The 23,110-nt window shown below is 42.4% G+C and overlaps 1 protein-coding gene across 3 annotated transcripts in view; it reads right to left on the bottom strand.

Moving 5' to 3' along the window:
* LOC132821936 (diacylglycerol kinase delta-like) overlaps positions 1-20,668 on the bottom strand; it is a 147,750-nt gene extending 127,082 nt beyond the window's left edge. For all 3 annotated transcript variants that reach the window (XM_060834919.1, XM_060834920.1, XM_060834921.1), the window contains exon 1: positions 20,464-20,668. In XM_060834919.1, coding sequence (XP_060690902.1) covers positions 20,464-20,634 — 171 coding nt within the window. In that variant the 5' untranslated portion in view covers positions 20,635-20,668. The remainder of the gene's footprint in view (positions 1-20,463) is intronic.
* Between the last annotated feature and the right edge of the window lie 2,442 nt (positions 20,669-23,110).

Below are 23,110 nucleotides of genomic sequence, written 5' to 3'. Positions count from 1 at the left end.
GAGCCAGGTTAAACAAGGACATTTCAGGAAATGGCTACAACATAGGAGTACATGCAACTGGAATGATTTGCCTACTGGAGCTTCCTGTGGGCTTGTGATTGACTGTCAAAGAATTATACCACTTCCCACTCCAGTTTGTATTTAACAATCTATAATGATCTATATTTCTGCTGGCATGACCACCTCAACCGATCAAGGAGAGGTTATTTTAAAGCTTTAAACTTTAATACTCAAACAGGCAACTCACACATGCCATAGCCACATGTTCGTTGCAGTACTGAAAATCTCGCTGAATCTAGCACAATAGTAAAATAACATTTGCTAGACCTGAGTGGCTGGAGTGGGCGTGCCAACATCTGTATCTGCTAACATCCTGCCCTAACACAGCAGCAGATCTGCACCTGTCACTGCACCTATAGGGTCGCACAGTGGCTCAGTGGTTAGCACTATTTCCTCACAGCGCCAGGGACCCGGGTTCCATCTTGGGCGATTGTGTGGAGTTTGCACATTCTCCAAGTGTCTGCATGTGTTTCCTCCAGGTGCTCCAGTTTCCTCCCACAATCCAAAGATGTGCAGGTCAGGTGAATTGGCCATGCTAAAATGCCCATAGTGCTAGATGCGTTAGTCAGGGGTAAACATAGGGTAGGGGTATGGGTCTGGGTGTGTTGCTCTTCGGATGGTCGGTGTGGACTTGTTGGGCCAAAGGGCCTGTTTCCATACTGTAAGGAATGTAATCTAATCTAATCTAAGTATTGCACTGTAGTGTTATACATTGATCAACCTATGCACAAATTCTGAATCATCACATACAGTGATAGACCTGTATTCACAAGTACAGCACTGCAGTGACATGTCCAGAGACAGACCTGTATCTACCAGCAAAGCAGAATATCATACAGTAACAGATTTGTACCTAGTGGTATTGCAGTTATATAGTGACAGCTCTGTATTCACCAGTACAGCTGCAAATTATTTAGTGACAGACCCATACTGACCAGTACTGCATGATAGTGCTATATAGAGGTAGACCTGTACCTCCCAATAGGACAACTCAGAATTATAATGACATACCCACGTCTACCAGTACTACACTCGTATTACACAGTGACAGGCCTGAATCCACCATTACAGCATTGTACTGTTACACAGTGAAAGACACATTCCCATCAGTATAGCACTGCAGTATTTTACAGTGGCTAACCTGTATCCACCAACATTACTGTTAGACAGTGCCTGATGTGTCCAACAGAACAGGTGTTCACAGAGTGATCAACCCATACTGACCAGTACGGCACTGCAGTGTTATATAAAGTAACAAATCTGTACCCACCGCAACATAATGTTGTGCAACACAATCCTATATAGTTTAATCCTACAGCTAACAGTACTGCACTTCAGTGTTATACTCACCATAGTGTTATACAGTGACAAACCTGTATCCATCAGCATTGTGATTGACCATTACAGAGCAACAGACCAATGTTCAACTGGTGCTACTTTGTAATTTTAAGTGTAAAGTGACCAGCATAGCATTGCAGTGTTATTCAGACAGAGTCTGTACTACAACTTTATACATTGACTCAGTTATACCATCAGTACTGCACTGTCATTCTAACACAGAAGAACCTAGCCCAACACTGTTCCCAAAGTATATACAGTGACTACCTATGTCCATACGTTTCCTTAGTGCTATACAGTGACAGAACTTTATCCAGGTAAAAACAAGGACTGCAGATGCTGGAAACCAGAGTCTAGATTAGAGTGGTGCTGGAAAAGCACAGCAGGTCAGACAGCATCCAAGGAGCAGGATGCCTGACCTCCTGCGCTTTTCCAGCACCACTCTAATCCAGAACTTTATTCAGACTATCCTCCAATATTGTGCAGTTACGAATCTAAACCCATACTGTCCCCACAGTGTACAGTGACAGATCTGTGCTCATAAGGTCCTTCAGTGCCATACAGCAAAACTTGTACGCATTAATATTTCACCCCAGTTCAGAATGCTGCCTTCAGATCCCTCAATAATATTGCAGCTTTACTGAAAACCTCATTGTTGCCTTCAATGAAATACTTGTTTGGTATGATTCATTGTTCACCATCTAAATTCCTACTTGAAGTGCACTTTGCTCACAGTATTAACCAAGCTGGAGATATTCAAGAAAATGGTTCTCTTTCAAAGCCAGTTTGAAAGATGATCAAGGTTGGAAGCTGGAAGTTGAAAGGTATTCGGCGTATCACAATAACCAAAAGTTAGGAAAGGTGGGGGAGGTGAGGGCAACTCCATTAATTAGTGAGACATTACTTCAGCACAAAAGAAAAATGATTTTAACTGGAAAGACCGAGATATAGAATCAGGGTAGGGTAAGAAATAGTGAAGGTAAGAGGTCATTGATAAAGTTATTTACAGGCCTAATAGCATTTGCATAGTCAGACAGCACATACAGAGAGAAATAATGTGGCATGTAAGAAACATACCACAATAGTCATGGGTGACTTTAACTTGCATGCACACTTGGGGAATGAGATTTGCAAAAGTAACCTGGAACACTAGTTAATGGAATATTTTCCTTAGATCAATATGTTCTAGAACCAACCAGGGTACAGGTTATTCTAAAACTAGCAATGTGCAATCTGACAGGATCAATATCCTAAATGGCAAGGAAGGCTCGAAGTGATAGAAATCATAACATGATAAAATTTTATGTTTAGTTTGAAGAGAAGTGTTGGTCCATGACCAGTGTTTTAAACTTAAGTAAGGGCAGTAAAAGTGTATGTATAAAGACAATTGGCTGAGGTGAACTGAGAAACCATGTTAAAAGCTAAGTCAACAAATTAAGCAACAGGTTATAGGAGATTTGTTATTGCACAACATAACAGGATTAATTACCTCAGAGTTTAGGCACCCAAAGTAGTGACCACAACATGATTGAATTTTACATCCAGTGTGAATGGAAGAAGAATGGATCTAATTTTTTTTTAAACTTGAATAAGGACAACTATGTGGACATGAGAGTTGAGCTAAATTGAAATGAACTGGCATATTAGGGCCCAGGATTGAGGCGCATTTAAGGAGATATTTCAGAATAAGTATATTCTGGTAAACATATTATTGCTATAAAGAAAAATTCTTAAGGGATGACTGATCATTCATGGTGAACTAAAGAATTTAAGGAAAATATTAAACTTAGGGAAGAAGCACATAGCTGCACAAAGAGGAGTAGCTGTACAAAGATGATTGATCATAATATTAAAAAGGCATGGAATGAGTAAAGATTAATCAAGAGGAAGAAATTAAGAATATGAGAGGAAGCTAGCTACAAATGAAAAATATGGGATAGCAAGCACTTCTGCAGATATCTAAAAAGGAAAAAGGAAAATGAGTATTAGTTCCCTAAAATGAACAAATGTTCTACTTCGCTTTTCACTATGAGATACAAAACACATTCCAATAAATAGCTGTAGATCAGCAGGTGAAAGGGAGAGAAGAACTTGGTAAAATTAGAATCAAGCATCCACTCCTTCAACAACCAATGCCCAGGAGCAGCAGTGTGTACTATCCACAGGATGCCCTGCAAAATTTCACCCAAGATTCTTTAACAGTACAACTCAAACCCACAAGCACTTCCATCTAGAAGGACAAGGGCAGCAAATACATAGGAACACCATCACCTGCAAGCTACTCACCGTTCTGACTTGGAAATAAATTGCTGTTCCTATACTGTTGCTAGGTCAAATTAGAACATAGAACATTACAGCGCAGTACAGGCCTTTTGGGCCTCGACGTTGCACCGACCTGAGAAACCAATCTGAAGCCCGTCTAACCTACACTATTCCATTTTAATCATATGTCTATCCAACGATCATTCCAATGCCCTTAAAGTTGGCGAGTCTACTAGTGTTGCAAGCAGGTCGTTCCATGCCCCTACTACTATCTGACATGTATCCAATATCTATAATCCCTCAGTTTAAAGCTATGTCACCTCATGCTAGCCATCACCATCTGAGGAAAAAAGCCCTCACTATCTAACCCTCTGATTATTTTACATGTCTCAATTAAATCACCTCTCAACCTACTTCTCTCTCATGAAAACAGCCTCAAGTGCCTCAGCCTTTCCTTATAAGACTTTCCCTTCATACCAGGCAACATCCTAATAAATCTCCTCTGAATCCTTTCCAAAGCTTCCACATCCTTCCTATAATGTGGTGACCAGAACTGTACGCAATACTCCAAGTGTAGCTGCGCCAGAGTTTTGTACCGCTGCAGCATGACCTCATGATTCCAAAACTCAATCCCTCTACCAATAAAAGTGAACACACCATATGCGTTCTTAACAATCCTATCAACCTGGGTGGCAACTTTCAGAGATCTATGTACACAGACACTGAAATCACTCTGTTTATCCACACTACCAAGAAACTTACCATTAGCCCAATACTCTGTATTCCTGTTGCTCCTTCTGAAGTAAATCACCTCACACTTTTCTGCATTAAACTCCATTTTCCACCTCTCAGCCCAGCTCTGCAGCTTATCTAAGTCCCTCTGTAGCCCACAACATTCTTCGGCACTATCCACAACTCTACCGACCTTAGTATCATCCGCAAATGAACTAACCCATCCTTCTAAGCCATTGTCCTTCGAATTCCTGCCATAAAGGCATTGTGAATCTACTTACATCACATGGATTACAGCCCAATTAAAATCATAAAAGTAGCCCAGCACCTTCTTAAAGGCAACTAAGGACAGACAATAAATGCTGGCCAAATAGCAGTGCCCACATCTCATGATGATAAGTGGCTAGGGAGGGACTTGTAGGTGGTGGTGCACTTTATTACAAGGAGAATTGAACATAAAAGCAAGGATGTTTTGCTTCAGTTATACATAGCATTGGTGAGACCACATCTAGAATTTACCATGTTCAGTTTGGTCTCCTTATTTAAGGAAGGTTTTAAGTATGTTGGAGGTAATTCAGTGGAAGTTTATTAGATTGGTACCATGAATTAGTGAATTGACAAAGGAAAGGTTTGACAGGTAGAGTTTGTTTCCACTGGTGTTTAGAAGAGCAATGGGTAACTTGATTGATGTGTATAACATTCTAAATGGTCATCAAACGGTGGACATTGAAATGTCGTTTCTTTTGGTGGTTCAGCCCATAACTGGGGTTCACTGTTCTAAAAATTAACAGTCACCTTTTTAGAGATTGGGATTTTTTTCTCTGTGGGTTGAGAGACTTTGGAAACATAGAATCCAAAATACAAACAGATCATCCATTATATTACTGAATGGCAGAACAGGATCTTGGGCCAAACAGCTTACTTCTGCTCCTATTTCATACCTCTATAATAACTTTAGAATCCCTACATTATGGATACAGGCCCTTCAGCGCAACATGTCCACACCAACCCTCCAAACAGTAACCTACTCAGACCCATTCTCCTACCCTATATTTACCCCTGACTAATGAACCTGACACTATGGGCAATTTAGCATGGCCAACTCATTGACCTGCACATCTTTGTGATGTGGGAGGAAACCAGAGCACCCAGAGGAAATCCACACAGACATGGGGAGAATGTGCAAACTCCACACAGACAGTCGCCCAAGGCAGGAACTGAACCCGGATCCTTGGTGCTGTGAGGCAGCAGTGCTAACCACTGAGCCGCTTAGACTCTTAGCAAAAATTTAACCCAGTGAGTAAGAAAGAGTACTTGAGGAGGATTTGTGGCTAAATAAGGAAGATAAGGATAGTATTAAATTGAAAAAAAAAGTTTACAATTCTACAAAGAATAATGGTCAGTCAGGAGAGTCGACAGAATTTAATGAACATCAAGGAATGTGGAAGGAAGTAGAGAATGTGGGACAGCTAGCTATCAATATAAAACCAGATTGGAAGAGATTCTACATGCATCTACAATGGAACTGGCATTGGTTCCTGAAGAAATATTTTTGCCTGAAATGTCGATTCTCTTGCACCTTAGAACCTGCCTGACTGGCTGTGCTTTTCCAGCACCACACTCTCAACTCTAATCTCCAGCACATGCAGTCCTCACTTACACCTCTAAATAAAGAGTCTGGAAAATTGAAAATGGAAAACAATGAAATGGCAGAGGCTTGGAAGAACTATTTTGTATTTTTGTATCTTAAGATTTAGAAAACTTCCCAAAGATGATTGAAAATTAAGAGGTGATAGCATGAGGGATGAACTTAAAACAGTCACTATTACTTGGAAAAAAGTGCTCGGAAAAATATTGGACCTCAAGGCTGACAAGTCCCCAAGAGGGGCTTACATCCAAGTGCCTTACATCCAAGTGCCTTAATAATGTGGCTGCAGAAATAGTAGGGACTTCCAAAAATCCTTTGATATTAGAAACATCCTAGCAGATTGGAAAATAGCAAATGTAACTATTCAAGTAAGTAGGGAAGCCAATTGCAGGGAAGTACAAGACTGTTAACCTAACATGTCACAGGGAAAGTGCTGGTATCTATTATTAAGGAGGTTATAGCAGGATATTTTACAAAACCGTGATATGATTTGGCACAGCCATAATGGATTTGTGAAAGGGAAACAATGGTTAACTAACCAATTAGTGTTTTTTTTTGACAATGTAATACTATGGACAGAGAGAAACCGGTAGTTGTGGCGCATTTGAATTTCCAAAAGACATTTGATAAAGTGCCACATCAAAGGTTGCTGTAAAGGAGCACACAAGGCTTGGGGTGCCATATTAACCTGGATACTGGATTGGTTAGCTAACTGGAAGTAGAAGGTGAGGGTAAATATGCCTTTTTCATGTTGGAATGCTGTAACTAACAGAGAGCCGCATGGATGCTAGGACCTCAGCAATTTACTGCCTGTATCGATAACTTGAATGGGGAGACTGAATGCATGGTTGCTGAATATGCTGATAATGTCAGTAGAGATTCTGCAAAGGAATACAGACACGATAACTAAATGAGTGAATAAGTGAGTGGGCAAAAATTTGGCAGATACAGTATAACATTGGTAAACATGAACATGTCAATTTTAGCAAGAAGAAATGAAAAGGAGCATATTGTTTAAATGGAGAGAGTTTGCAGAACACAGTTTTACAGAGGAAACTGGTCATGTCCTAGTACATCAAATAACAAGGCTTGTATGCAGGTACAGCAACTTACTAGGAAGGCAAAAGGAATGTTATCATTTATTGCATGGGAAATGGCATACAACAGTAAGGAAGTTCAACTACAGCTGTTCAGGGCATTGGTGAGACTACATCTGGAGCACAATGTTGTGTTTTAGTCGCATTATTTTGGGGGAAAAAAGAAGTGTTTTTGAAACAATTAAGTGAATGTTCACATGGTTTATTCCAAGGATACAGGACTTATGAAGTGAGGTTGAACAGGCGGGCCTATACCATTGGAATTTACAGCAATGAAAGGTGATCATATTGAAACATGAGGGGACTCATTAGATGGGTACCTGGACAATGTTTCCTTGTGAAGTAGACTAAACCATGGGATTTAATGTTAGAATAAGAAATGAGATTTTTTTTCTCTCAGAAGGTTATTGAAGGTTAGATCTCTCTTCCCCAGAACATTGAAGATGCTGGATCTTTAAATTTATTCAAGCTGACTTAGATAGGTATTGTAGGAGGAATTTAAGGCTTATGGGAAACAGACAAGAAAGTGTAGTTGAGAGAATAGCCATATTAGCTACAATGTTATTTGTGAAGCGAGCATGAACAGCAGATTGGTCTATACCTGCTTCAAATACTATATTCCTAGAAACATTTTCACAAATTGATAACATTTGCAACAACATTTGATCAGGTTTGCAACAACGTGGAGAACTCGGTCTTAAGCAATTAACAGAAATTACCTTAACGACTAGAAATTGCAACATCGTGAAACACTTGGAGCTTTACCTAGCCCCTTGCTGATTTTTAAATACTTGGGAGGAACCAGTTAGTACCGTCCTGTGTCCTGTTGCCAGTTCAGCTGCTCTAATGGCTGCGTTAGTGCAATGCCACCTCATGCTTACTGAAAGTGACGAGCCTGAATCTTAGAACCACACAGCATCAGACCAAGTCATTGTGCGCTTGTGCCTCCATGAAAGTCTCTGACAATTTGTGCCACTCAGTCCCTTCCCCCATGGCTCTGCAAGGGAATCAGCAGTTGACAAAGCAATAATCCAATGTTTGACTTCAAGGAAGAGAACCTAAATGAAAATAAATACTTTATTATTTTATAAAAGGCTTTTAAGCCAGTGAACTGAACATTCTGCTGTTAAATATACTGCTGGTTCGTCACTCTGACACTATCTGAAGGAGCATAACCAAAAGAAAGCCTTACAAAAAAGAAATTCCTGTGGCATGAGCACTGTACCATCTAATTGGAGACTAAAATCAGTGCAATCAGTGTCAAATAATCCTACAGAAGAACCCCCAAATGCCAACAAAAGCGAGACACAAACAAGAGGACTCGACTTGTCCCATTCATTTATTGCTCAGCTTAACCAACTTCATCTCCATCCGGTCTTTAGAATAATACCAAGCAATCTGGTATTAACAGAGCATTCAACCGAGTCAGTTTCTTTAGTACAGCACCCAGTCAGCATTCCTGACACTAATTAGCTGCTCTTTAAATTATACCTAGTATGTTTGTTCTACTGCAAAGTTGCTGGTTGAGTACAAACTCACATATCACCCCTTCAAAACATAAACAATCAAACATATTTCTTGTTTCTCTAAATGACAGGGTTCATCTCAATTCTTCTTACTTGTATGTAGAATGGTAGGGGAATGGATCTGGGTGGGATATTCTTGAGAGGGTCGGAGTGGACTTGTTGGGTTAAATGGCCTGTCACCACACTGTAGGCATTCTATGATATGTTAAACAACTGTCATTCACTTTTCTCAATTAATTTGAGAACCTCCGCTAAGTGCAGTGGATTGCAGTGTACTGATGTTACTGTATTGCACTCAGTCTCAACCCCAAACAAGTGGCCCTCAATATACTGTTCAGGAAGTGGTTCTTCTATAAAAAAAAGTTATTTATTCCATCCCTGGAGACAGAGGAAGAAACAGCATAATTTCCTCACGAGTCATTTCCATCTGTTTGCTATTAGATTTTTAAAAAATTAAATACAAAACCACACTTTTTTAAATTCAGATTTTGTTGTCTAGATGGTGATGCAATGTCTGGATGATGATGCAGTGCCTTGACATTGCTTGGGGTGACCAGGAATTGCTCTGGGTGGTGATGTAGTGGCTGACACTGACACTGGCCTGAGTAAACAGGAAATGTTCTGCATGGTGAAGCATTGCCCGATTCTGACAGGATGTGGAAATATTCAGCCTGCGTTCATATTTGTCCCATTTCAGTGAACAAGAAATAAATTAGAAACAGAATGGAATAAAACTACAAACAGAAATGTGACTTTACATCAGAAATGCTTTCAAACATTTCCCATTCTTTTTACTGACTGGCAGAGTGACTGAATCGAGTTAGTCCGAATTACAAGTAGAAAGATATTAGAAGTTGCAACTATCTGTCCAGTCCAAGTGTTTATTCAGTACAGGGTATTTTGTACACAGTGAACTCTACAGTCACAGGATTAAGAATGAAGTCCCTCTACAGGCATATTATTTGGAGTAGCTGTATATACACAAGCTGGGAAGTTGATTTTCAGATGTTTTGTCCCCTGTCTAGGTGAGATCTTCAGTGTTTTGGAGCCTCCTGTGAAGCACTGTCTCTTCTAGAAACTTCTTTGGTTCTGTTCCTGCTGTTTCTGGTTGCCAATTCCAGTCGTTGGTTGCAGTGGCCTGTGTATTGGGTCCAAGTCTATTTGTTCATTGATGGAATCCATGGATGAGTGCCAAACTTTGGGAAATTTTCTGGCTGTCCTCTGTTTAACTTGTCCTACTATCGTTGCATTGTCCCAGTCAAATCTGTGGTCCTTGTCATCGGTTTGAATGGATACTAGGGACTGCTGGTCATGGTGGTTCGAGGTTAATTGGTGTTTGTGGATGTAGATTGCTAGTTGTCTGTCTGCTTATCCTATACAGTGTTTCGTGCAATATTTGCGTGGAAACTTGTAAATTACATTTGTCCTGGTGAGTTGTTGTCTGTGCATAGCTGTTGGTTTATGGGCCGTTATGGATCCCAGTAGACAGAGCAGTCTGGCTGTTAGTTTTGAGACTTTTTTACATATGGTAACGCGGCTAGTGAGTTAGATTGTGGCATGTCCTTGTCACATTGTTTGTCTGCTTGTCACCTGCAGATGTAATTGCGGGGATATCCGTTCTTGGCAAAGACTTTGTAGAGGTGTTCTTCTCTTTGCAGGTTGGGAGTGTTGCACTGTGTTGTAGCCCTTTTGAACAGGGTCCTATCGCAGCTTTTCCCGTGTGTGTTTGGGTGGCTGCTGTTGTAGTTCAGGATCTGGTCCGTGTGTGGCTTTTCTCTACACTTCTGTGGTGCATTCACCGTTTTGTGTTCTTTCGACCATCACATCCAGGAATGGGAGCTGATTGGTGGTTGACAAATGACAAGGACCACAAATTCGACTGGGACAACACAATGACAATAGGACAAGCTAAACAGAGGATAGTCAGAGGATTTCTCAAAGCATGGCAATCATCCATGGACTCCATCAACAAACACATTGATCTAGATTCAATATACTGACCACTTCAACAAACGACCAGAACCTGCAACCAGAAGCAGGAGGAATGGAACCAAATAAATTCCTGAAGACACAGCACGGCAGCACTTCACAAGGAGGAGCCTAAGCACGGAAGATATCACTGGACAGGGAACGAAATGTCTGCAAAGCAACTTCCCAGCTCCACGAGCATACCCACACCACGGCAACTGGCACCCGAGCTACAAATCTTTACACAAACCTTGAGTACCATCACAATGTAAAGCAAGACAAATGTGTTATGTCTGTATTTACTCAATGTACCTGAAAAGTTATAAATTTTAGCACAGAGCCCCAGTCTTTAGAGTCATTGTACCTATATAGGGTAGTTGGCAGAGCATTTTATGTCACAATATTCAGTACAGATTACCTGTAGTCACAATATTCAGCATAGAACACTTGCACAGGAACAGTATTCAAAGTATCTGTACAGTCATTGTATTTAGTACAGGGTAGCTGCGCAATCACAGAATCCTGGACAAGGCAGCTATATTGTCACCATATTCAGCAGTGTACCTGCGCTATCCAAGTATTTAGCTGTGCTGTCACAGGATTCAGCACAGAATACCTGTACAATTATAGTATCTATTGCAGCATTTTGGATATGGAGTGCAGGATTTTATGCAGTTTGTACTGTTAAATTTGTGAAAATTACTATGTGTACAGTCACAGGATTCAGACTAAAGTTTCCATATTGAACACAGAATACCTGTACTGGCACAATATTCAGAGTATTTATGTTGTCACAGCATTCATCATGATGTACCATAGTGTACATACATTTACACTGTATTGAAACAGGGCACTTAGTTATTCACAGTATTCAGCACAGCCCAACCTGTGCAGCCACAGTATTTAGCACAGGATACCTGTACAATCATAGCATTCAGGACAGAGTATTTGCACAGGCATAGCCTAGCCATTGTATATAACACGCAGTTGCTGTATTCATCATCACGTATCTGTACTATCACAGTATTCATATGGTGTATTTGTACTTTCACAGTATTCAGCATAGGTCACCTGTACACAGAGAACTTGTACAAACACTTTATGCACGGCACCTATACAGTCAGAGCACCTAGAACAGGGTAATGGTATAGTCACAGTATTAAGTACAAGTACCTATACTATCACAGTATTCAGCACAGCACACCTGTACAATTATAGTATTCAGGATACAGTGATTGCCCAGGCATAATATTCAAAGTATCTGTATTGTCATAGTATTCAGCAGAAAGCATCTGCACTGTCTACAGCATTCAATACAGAGCACCTGTACTATCAGAGCCTTCAGCACAGGCCATCTGTACAGACATACAGTTTTACCACAGGCTACCTGCACTGTCAGTGTCTAGACCACTAGTACTATTCAGAGTATCTGGATCTCCACAGTATTCAGAGTACTCAGGTGCACTGTCGTTGTATTCAGAGTATCAACTAGCACTGTCACAGTACTACACAGTTGTCACTTGTACCGTCACATTATTCAAAAAGTACCTGTTCAACTTTACACTGAGACAATAAAGAGCATTCATGTGACCATTTTGCACAGCACTTGTGCTGTCACAGTACACAGCACAGGGAGCATGTGCTTCTCAGTATTCTATTGCGAGTACCTGTATAGCCCGAGTTCCATGTTGACTACCTTTGCCATCATAGTAGTCAATACATCTCATCTGTACCATCACAGTAATGTGCAGGTCAATTATATACAGTGACAATTCTTGTACAGAGCCATAGTACAATGAGTAGTATTTTGCATTGGAACAGCATGTTGGCAAGAGTCAATATTTTCTTCAGCACCCGAGTCTTTTGTACAGTCCAAGTGGTATACATATATACACACAGATCACCATGTTAATATGCGAATAGTATGTTATATGTAAATAAATGGATAATAAACCAAAGGTAAATTCCAGATAATATCACCAATTTAAGAGTAGACACCACATGTCCAAAACAAAAATCCCGCACTCCACATGCAAGATACTTTATATCAGATGCAAATACAGGTAAACACATACATGGAAGATTATGGCATATCCTATGTTAGCAGAGATAGAAAATAACACACTAATGTGCAGATAGCACATCATGCCTGAATATTTCATAGCATGTGTAAAAAGATAAAAAATTATGTGCAAACCTGTGGATAACACATCATGAGATGGTAAGGAGAACAAGTAACACATTACTATATCATACATACTATAAAGCTACAGAGAGCATGTCACATCCAAATTAAGACAGTGATGTAGGAACAAATTACTGCAGGTGCTGGAATCTATACTGAAAACAAAAAATGCTGGAAATCACAGCTGGTCAGGCAGCATCCATGGAGAGAGAACAACAAATGCTTCCAGTCTAGATCTAAACTTGAAACGTTAGCTTGCTCTGTCTTCACAGATGCTGCAGGACTAACTGTGATTTCCAACATTTTTTTGTTTGCAGTTATGATAGAGATGCTTGGTGCATTTGTTGATGAGGAGAAATTTCTTCACCCAAAGAACAGTGAACCTACAGAATTCTCTGCCACAGAATGTACATGGAATGTTTTCAGGGAATTAAACATAGCTCTTTGGACTAAATGGATCAAAGGGTGTGGAGAGAAAGCAGGAACAGGACACTGTTGGATGATCAGCCGTGATCATACGGAATGGCACAGCAGGCTTGAAGGCCTGTTCTAATTTTACATATTTTAATGCTTCTATTTAATATGTTACGCTGTGTCCAGCACAAAAGCAGCACATCACGTAGAAACAGCTAAATGACAGGTCACGTGGAAAGAGAGATTGCAACATGTAACAAACAGATGGGCACATTGTATGCAATTATACAAGGTAATTCACATGTTAATATACAGGTGGCACATTGGTTACAAACTGGTGTGCCATATGTGATATAAAGCTAGCTGTCATAGCTACCACACATATCTAAATATTCACTGTTAGCACATCCTGTGTAAATATATTGACAGCTAGCTGAGTATAAACACATTTATAGTACATCTGTGTGAAATACTGAGCTAAGACATCAATGTAAATATATTGATGATAAGTATTGTGTAAATAAAGGGATAGAACATCACACAGACAGCATATCATGTGTAAAGAAACCATCAGACGCTTAGATACAAGGTGTGAATAAAGACAGCACAACATGATAATATCAAGCAGAACAACATTTGAATCTATACAGTTAACACAAGTGTTAATGTACAGATTTCTGCTACACATCACAATGCAGATAGTGGTTTAAAAAAATTAATATGTTAGGTGTAAATGCAGGTCAGTATGTGTAATAGCACATCACTTTAACGTGGCATGTCAAGTGCAAGTATACAGCTGGGAAATTTAGTACTAATACACAAAAGCACATCCTGTATGAATATAAAGATAGTGGATTCACATTTAAATGGCTGGAACATTATATACAAATATAAAACTGGTATGTCACAGCTAACTGTCATGTTTTACTGAGACATCAAGTAAATATATGGATGGCACACCAGTGTTGATGTGCAAACAAATCACATAAACATAGAGGTAGAAAATACAATAAGTTCATTATATGAAATTGTAAAGATACAGCCAGCATGCCGAGTGTGATACAGTGATAATACATTACCATGCAAGTAAACTTTCATATCACATGTTAGTATTAAGCTTGTAACTCTTAAATTAATACAAAAACAGGCAATTAGAACTAGTTATTACATGATGCACGTCTGGGAAAGAATGCACCAATTTACAATCATAAAACTGGCCTTTAATGGGAATTAAACATAAAAGTTGGAAGTTTTGCTAAAACCATGCAAGACACTAGTCAGATCACAGCTGGAATACTGTGAACAGTTTGGGCCCCTTAGTTAAAGAAGGATATATTGGCATTGGAGGCAGTCCAGACAAGGCTCACTAGGCTGATACCTGGTATGGAAGGTATGTCTTATGAGAGGTTGAATATAGAAGAATGAGAGACAACCTTATAGAGACATACAGGATTCTTGGGGGAATTGACAGGGCACAAAACAGAAAGGTTGCTTTTGTTTGTTGGAGAGTCTAGGAGCAGAGGGCAATAATCCATGAATACGGAGCTGCACATTTAAGACAAAGATAAGGAGGAATGTCTTTTCTCAGATAGCAGTGAGTCTGTGGAAAACTTTACCACTTAGGAGTGTTGAGTCTGGGTCATTATTACATTCAAAGCTGAGACAGACAGATTTTCAATCAGTAAGGGAATCAAAGGTCATTGAGAAGTGGCAGAAAAGTGGAAGAAGAGGCAGAAGAGGATTGTCAGATCAGCCATGGTCTCATTGAATGGCAGAAGAGACTTGATGGGCTGAATGGCCTACTTAGGGTCCTTTAAGTATATTTAACATAAGGGAAGCAAAACCCTAAAAGGAATTGAACACAAGTGAGGATATCGGGGAAGGTTACCTGGACTTAGCATGGGATGGGCTACGTTCAGCAGAGTTGTGGATGAGTTCAACATTTTTGGAGGGTGTAGAAATTTATGATCAGCCAGAAGAGAATTTGGATTGTCAAGTCTGGAGGTGACAAAGGTAGGAGTGAGAGTTTCAGCAGCAGGTAGGTCCATTCAGGTATTGTTAGGAAAGTAGACATGGTCATTGCATTACAAGATATAAAATTGGAAGCTCAGTTCATTGTCAGTCAGCACACTGAGATTACAAAGGCAAGTTCAGCATCAGACATATCCAGAGAGTGATAGAGTCTGCTATAAGAGTAGGGGGTTAAAGTCATGGCTTTTCAACTTGCTGGACACCCTGACAAAGATTATGCTCATTACACTGACCAGCTAAGATCAGATCAGTTTGCTGACAAAATGCCCCCTCCTCAAATTCTGACTTTTGACAAAAAAAGATTAATTGTATTCAGGAACCATATAACATGACCCTATGTAACATATTGATCAGAACAATCATGGTGGAGAACCACATTTTCCATTTCCCTTTGCACAATCTCTCTACACACGTAGAAATGTCCCCCAACTCCACAACGTTCCTATGAAGTGATCTTCTACAAGTTCCAGTGTCAGCCACATGAAACACCGCCCTGTGTTTAATGATTTTGTCTACCAGCCTCCTCTAAACTCCTACTCCCACCACCACCACCAATGCCCCATTTATCGTTTAGCCATCACATTCATACTCCCTGGAATTAGCTCAAAAGCTGCTTTGTCTCGCAATTGCCTCCCCTGACTTCAAAAGCAATCTAAATACTTTTGACCACAACACCCACTGCTCAGGTCTGCATTCTCTTTCTCTGGTGCCCTTCAATCGTATTAAAACAAGGCATATTTCTGTTTCAGGGGTGATGTTAGGTCGAGGTGCGGTAGTTCCCGTCTCAGGTCCAAACTGTACGGAATCTTTGGAACATGACACACAAGTTAAATTTTTTAAACTGCCAAACACCCTCCGGGAAAAAAAAACAGCAAATTGAGTGTTTTGCTGTTTGTCTGCAAGTCCTGGTGGGCAAATTCCATCTGGTCAGCATCAGTCTGTGAGCTTAGTGAGAACAGACGACTGGAGCTATTTATAGCTGAGTAGCTTCCCTCAAGAGACTAAATATTTTCAGAGAAATACCAGGAAGTAGGGCTCATTTAGATTAAACCACATTGCTCTATATTTCACATAGTCAGTTGAAGCAGAAAGCCAAAATCTTAAATGAACATAATGAAAACTTATTTTAGTTAAGCTCTCTGTCGATAATATTAACCCTTGTAGAGACTAACCTTAATCTTCCACTGTCAAGATGGGACAAAAATACAGAAAGATTTTGCAGTTTTATTATTTCAAATGGTACCAGGATACATTAAATAAACTCAAAATCAGATCACTGCTGGAGATGCACTGAAGAAGTAACTACCCCAAGTCTCACAGGATATCCGAAGCTAAATAAAACTACCATGCAAGCAATTGCTGACACAACTCTTGCACAACAGATCACTTTCTTGTGTAATATAACCAGCTAACTGTGGCAAATCTATAATATACCAACATTACATTCGAGGCATCTCATTTGAGTGTCACCACTCTCTCGGATCTCTCAGTAGTATTTCCGTGGGACACTCCCTGCTTATGGCACAGTTGCTCCTGCCAAATATCTCAGCTTTTCCCAGCACCAGATCTGCACACCCACAGCTACAGCATCACAAACACATCCCGAGGCAAGTTTGCTTCTTGCTAAACCTTCACGAGAAAAGCAAACAGCGTACAGATTAAAATAAACAAACAAAACTCTCAATTTTTTCAATGTGTCGAGAAACTTTAGGCAAAATTTCTTAATCTGAATGTTTTGCTCTTTTGAAGTTGAGTTGAAAATCAGAGATATCTGAGGTTTGGTAAGGACTGAACTGTCTCCATGTCACCTCACAAATATATCTGAAAAATACCTTCCCCAAAAAGGAGAGAAATGGAAGGCAGATTTAAGGAAGGTGACTCAAGGCAACATTTTGACCTTTCTTCCTAGCACTTCATGAGTAAAAGGCTCCAATATTATTTTTCTTCCTTTCTACTTTGTCAACATTGTTATTAAAGTAAATTTCATGAATTCTGTTAAACATCACACAACACCAGGTTATAGTCCAACAGGTTTAATTGGAAGCACATTAGCTTTCGGAGTGACGCTCATCATGATCATTCTTTGAGTATTCTCCGAGAATAGGGATGATCTCGCTTGGTGACCTGTTGGTCTGTGTTGTTAAGGTCATTTTACGACAGCTTTCAAAGACTTTTATAAAACATAAATTGGTCATTTGACCTATCATGTTGGTGACATCACTTTGACAGCAATATCCAATTAGACCCATTCCTAAAGCTCTGTAATGCTCCGTTTAGTGACATTCTCATATCTTCATTGGCACTTTCTTTTGCTGTCCTTTTTATGCGTCCTATTGGCTGAATCACAGTTCTTGCCTCTCTGATATGAATAGGGATGTATTATTGGTGCCCTGCCGCCATTGCACTATGGAAAATTTGGACTTTTGCCTCACAGTAATGTGAAGGAGAAGCTGTTAAGAGTTTGTGCAGAGTTAATTTTACTTGTGTTTAGGACATCCAGCCTAAGCATTTGTAATGTCCTTGTCAGCTTAGAACCGAGGATAAGATTAGATGAGATTCCCTACAGTGTGGAAACTAACCTTTCGAAGAGTAACCCTCCCCAGGACCCATTTCCCTCTGACTAATGCACCTGGCCAATTCACGCAGACGCGGGGAGAATGTGCAACCTCCACACAGACAGTGGCCCGAGCTGGAATTGAACCCAGGTCCCTGGTACTGTGAGGCAGCAGTGCTAACCACTGTGCCACCATGACGCCCTAAAGGGCACATCAACTGAGAAGTCCAGTGATTGAAAGAGGAAGGGCAAGTGGTGGGCATATAGTTGGGTTTAGGGGACAGGATTGTTGAATCAGAGGTCCCAACACCTGATAAGCTAAATTCAAGGACTTGGAAACCAAACAGATGGGAACTGACTCGGCGTCAGCCCAAGCTCAATATTGGGATCAAGCAGCCACCAGCAGGGCAGTCAGCTGCTTGGCTGAGGGGAACCTAAACAGCAGACAAGGGAGCAGGTAACCTCCAAAACTGGGTGCTTTTGAATGGCTGAAAAAACAAAACAGCTGTCAAACCTGAGAGACACAACTATAGAGTGCAGTAGCATCAACTGGGAATGTTCAGAAGGCTGGAAATGTTTTAAACTGCTGCGTTTTGGACTTGGTCTACCATTATCAGGGATGTGATTTATGAGCTGTTCACAACTCTTTCACAGATCTCCTTTTTTAAAAATAAGACATCTCCGCAGGTTAGCATCAGCATCCACTTCTTTAAGTGGGCATTATGACCCCGACTGGGTAGGCTAAAACCTAATGGAGTAACAGTGGTCAAGGAAACAAGGCTGTAGAATGACCCTCCAACTACACCATCACTATGGGAAAAATGAGGACTGCAGATGCTGGAGATCAGAGCTGAAAATGTGTTGCTGGAAAAGTGAAGCTGATCAGGCAGCATCCAAGGAGCAGGAGAATCGACGTTTCGGGCATGAGCCCTTCTTCAGGAATGACCATCACTATAACAGGTGCAACTGAATGGCAAGGCAAAAACTAAACTGTGGCAATCAAGGGCTAACTTTAGTTTATTTCATACCATACACTCCTCTTTGAAAGATTAACTGAATATATATTGTATATTGTGACCAAGTTGAGAAACAGCTCTTGACAAGTTGAAGACTAACTCTACTCTTCTGCTAACTATCATGAAGCTTAAAATACAAAGTTCCTTGTTAGCAAATTACAGTAGTCATAGAGTCATTCAGCACAGAAACAGACCCTTTGATCCAACTCGTCCATGTCGACCAGACATACCAACCTGACCCAGTCCCATTTGCCAGCATTTTGCCCATCTCCCTCTAAATCCTTCCCACTCATATACCAATCAAGATGCCTTTAAAATATTGTAATATTACCAGCCTCCATCAATTCCTCTGGCAGCTCAGCCCATGTACGCCATTCTCTGCATGAAAAAGTTACCTCTCAGGTCCTTTTTTAACCTTTCCCCTCTCACTTTAAACCTAGGCTCTCTAATTATGGACTCCCAACCTCAGAAAAATACCTTGTCTATTCACACTATTCAGGCCCCTCATGATTTTATAAACGTCTTTTAGGTTACCCCTCAGCCTCCGACACTCCCAGGGGAAAAAAAAATTCCCTCTCGCTCAAACCCTCCAGTCCTGGCAACATCTTTGCTGCACCCTTTTAAATTTAACAATGTCTTTCCACAACAGAAGGGCGACCAGAATTATAGGATGCCTTTTTCAGGCAACCTTACTGACTCTACACCCTTGAGATCATACCAACATATGAAAGGACAAGACAGCAAGAGCAGCTGCCGCTGTGAAATACTATTCGGAACCAATTTGAACTAATTTGGGCCTATATTCCCCCATGCACCTCCCAACCTCACTCAATAGCATCTGTCATTCAATTTCCTGTGACAGGAGACAAAAAAAAGTCAGCCAAGGACAAGCAGCTAATTCCAAGGCATAATCTGGGAAAAAAATAGTCTCCTGCCACCCAAGCAAGCGATCCAGGAGATCAGAATATCTGGGAGAAACAATACCACAACTGTCCACAACCTTTGAGATGCTGTAATAGAGGCTGTTATGAAGATGATGAAGAATTTCACCTCCTACAATTATATTAACCTCAACAACCGCTGACTGGTACCTGTTGTGTGATTTTTAACTTTGATATTAAGTATATAGCACAGTGCCATTTCCAGAGATTATCATCCACGTGATGAAACCAGCTCCATAAACAGTTAACTTTGTAACCCCCTCAATAATCATTTCCATTAAGGCTTTGTGTCTTAATAAATTGAGCGAAATTAAACCCGGGGGAAGCCTGTCAGGATTTCCAAATGCTCACCGCGCTGGATAATAAATGGGGATAACTTTTCTGATGCATCATCTGGGGACGGGATGCAATGACAGATTGTGTTCAGGAGCTGCAGGTTATTCCCAGGAATCGGACCCGGGGGTTGCACATTATTCCCTGGGATTGGAGGCAGGATATTCCCGGGAATTGGAGCCCGGGGGGTGCGGGACACTGTCTGGGCTCAAGTCTCTGCCTGATGCCCGGGCTCCCTGCTCCCTCCTGGCGGTGACAATTCACTGGGATCCCCAGGCTCCCCCTGCGGCCTGCCCACTCCCCCCATCACCCCCCCACCCCCCAAGACCCTCAGCCTCCCCCACCCCCCGGGCCTCACCTTGCTGCGGATCTGGCCGGAGGTGGACACTTTGCGGATCAGTTTCTGCGCGGACTCGTGCTCGGCCTCGCTGTCTGACGACTCGTCTCCCGCCGTGCTGCCGCTGGCCAGCCGCTCCCGGGCCCCCAGCTCACAGGCCGAGCCGGCAGCCTGCGCTTCCCGAGCCGCCATCGTCACCGCAGCAACCGGGGCCTCGTCTCTGCTGCCGCCGCCCCCCCCCGGGCCACAACCAACCGTCTCCCCGCGGTACTGCCACCCGCCGCCAGGGGGAGGCCGCGGGCCCGCGATACTGCCACCCGCCGCCAGGGGGAGGCCGCGGGCCCGCGATACTGCCACCCGCCGCCAGGGGGAGGCCGCGGGCCCGCGATACTGCCACCCGCCGCCAGGGGGAGGCCGAGGGCCCGCGATACTGCAACCCCGCCGCCAGGGGGAGGCCGAGGCCCCGCGATACCGACACTGGACGTCAGGGGGAGGCCGAGGGCCCGCGATACTGTAACCCGCCGCCAGGGGGAGGCCGCAGGCCCGCGGTACCGCCACCCGCGGGAGGCCACGGGTCCGTGACACTGCAACCTGCCGCCAGGGGGAGGCCACGGGCCCGCGATACTGTAACCCGCCGCCAGGGGGAGGCCGAGGCCCCGCGATACCGACACTGGACGCCAGGGGGAGGCCGAGGGCCCGCGATACTGTAACCCGCCGCCAGGGGGAGGCCGCAGGCCCGCGGTACTGCCACCCGCGGGAGGCCACGGGTCCGTGACACTGCAACCTGCCGCCAGGGGGAGGCCGAGGGCCCGCCTAACAACACTGGCCGCCAGGGGGAGGTGTAGAGGCCGAGAGCCAGCGATACCGTCCCCCGCCGTCAGAGGGAGGTCGAGGACCCGCACTCCCGCCTCTGGGGGGGGTGGGGAAAGGACGCGGCCCCGTGGTACCGTTAGTCGCCGGGAGGGGGCACCTCTGACACCCAGGACAGTGGCAGTAGGTGAACAGTGTGAGCTTTAATTAGACTCCAGCAGCACAAGTGTCTAAAACAAACTGTATTCCCCATTTGCTGGGTCCAGACAGAATTACAAATAAAGAGCAGGAAGCGTAATCTCGATTTAAAAAAGAATTAAAGGTGTATTCCATTCAACTTGACCTCTTTGGGTTAATTATCTGATTTTTAGCAGAATGAGCTCTGGCTGTAGTCACCCTGGGGCTGTTTGGGGATTAAAGGAAGCCTGGAAATATTCCTCCTGTCGAGGTGCTGCTGTTGTACTGGGGTGGACAGTTAAAAATCACACAACTAAATAAAAACAAGGGCTGCAGATGCTGGAAACCAGATGCTGGATGAGAGTGGTGCTGGAAAAGCACAGCAGGTCAGGCAGCATCCCAGGAGCAGGAGAATCGATGTTTCGGGCAAAAGCCCTGCATCAGGAATTTGGAAGCTAGTGCTAGTGCTTCCAAATAAGTCTGTTGGACTATAACCTGGTGTCGTGTGATTTTTAACTTGGAATATTCCCTCAGTGAGTTCATTTCTACCTCCAAATTTATAACATGAAATTATAATCAGGGTCCTGATCGATTTTCAGTGCAGAATCACAGGCGTACCCAGGCCAAGGTGTGAAAGTTGAAAAATGATTTCTGCAGAGCTTCTCATTTATACAGGCTCGTAACAGTCAAAACACTTGCCCTCCCAGCACCCCCATGCCAGAACAGGTTTCCTGCTTGTCACCAGAGGTTCTAACTTAGAGGCACTACTTGTAATCAAGCACAGCTGACCAAATGCTTCTCCTACTCTTACTGCCTGCCATCGTGGGAGGATTTACAAGTTTATCAGACTGCTATGAGCTCACCTCCCTTGACCAAGCAAATCCTGGAGAGGGAGTTGAGCATTGCACATCTGATTCAGAGGTAGGGATGCCACCCACTACATTGTAAGGCTTGCTGTACAGGGAGGAAGGCAAGAGAGGTAATTCCCAGCCCCCACCTCACAGGACTTACTGTCATAACTCAGAGTGAGGCTCATCAGCACATCAACTGAAACCTATGAGAAACAGCATGCATCTTCTTGTGCTGAGCAGAATATCCCATCTAAATATCTATTGTCCAGTTATAAAAGAGTGGTGAGCAGACCATTACACCAAAATACTCAGCAGATCCATTACTTTATTTGACGAGCTCACAAAGTTGTTCATGTCTAAATAAAGGTTCATTACAGATTCTTGAAAACAAAAGTCTTGTGGACATCTCTGGAGGCTAATTTAGAAAATTAGGATCTCTTGTGCCATATCAATGTTACTTAACACATTCTTTTCTTAGCGGGTTTTGAAAAGATTTGTAGCTCAAGTTGAAGTTCTGGATGTGGGTTTGCTCGCTGAGCTGGAAGGTTTATTTTACAGATGTTTCATCACCAAACTAGGTAACATCACCAGTGAGCCTCCAGATGAAGCGCTGGTGGAATGGCCCACTTTCTATTTGTGTGTTTGGGTTTCCTTGGGTTGGTGACGTCATTTCTGATGGTGACATCATTTCCTGTTCGCTTTCTCAGAAGTGGTAAATGGGATCCAAGTCAATGTGTTTGCTGATAGAGTTCTGGTTGGAATGCCATGCTTCTAGGAATTCTTGCGCGTATCTCTGTTCGGCTTGTCCTAAGATGGATGTGTTGTCCCAG

The sequence above is a fragment of the Hemiscyllium ocellatum genome, chromosome 13 (assembly GCF_020745735.1).
Source record: "Hemiscyllium ocellatum isolate sHemOce1 chromosome 13, sHemOce1.pat.X.cur, whole genome shotgun sequence".
Classification (NCBI taxonomy): domain Eukaryota; kingdom Metazoa; phylum Chordata; class Chondrichthyes; order Orectolobiformes; family Hemiscylliidae; genus Hemiscyllium; species Hemiscyllium ocellatum.
The sequence above is the reverse complement of the archived record's forward strand: the minus strand, read 5'-3'. Positions and strand labels throughout refer to the sequence as shown.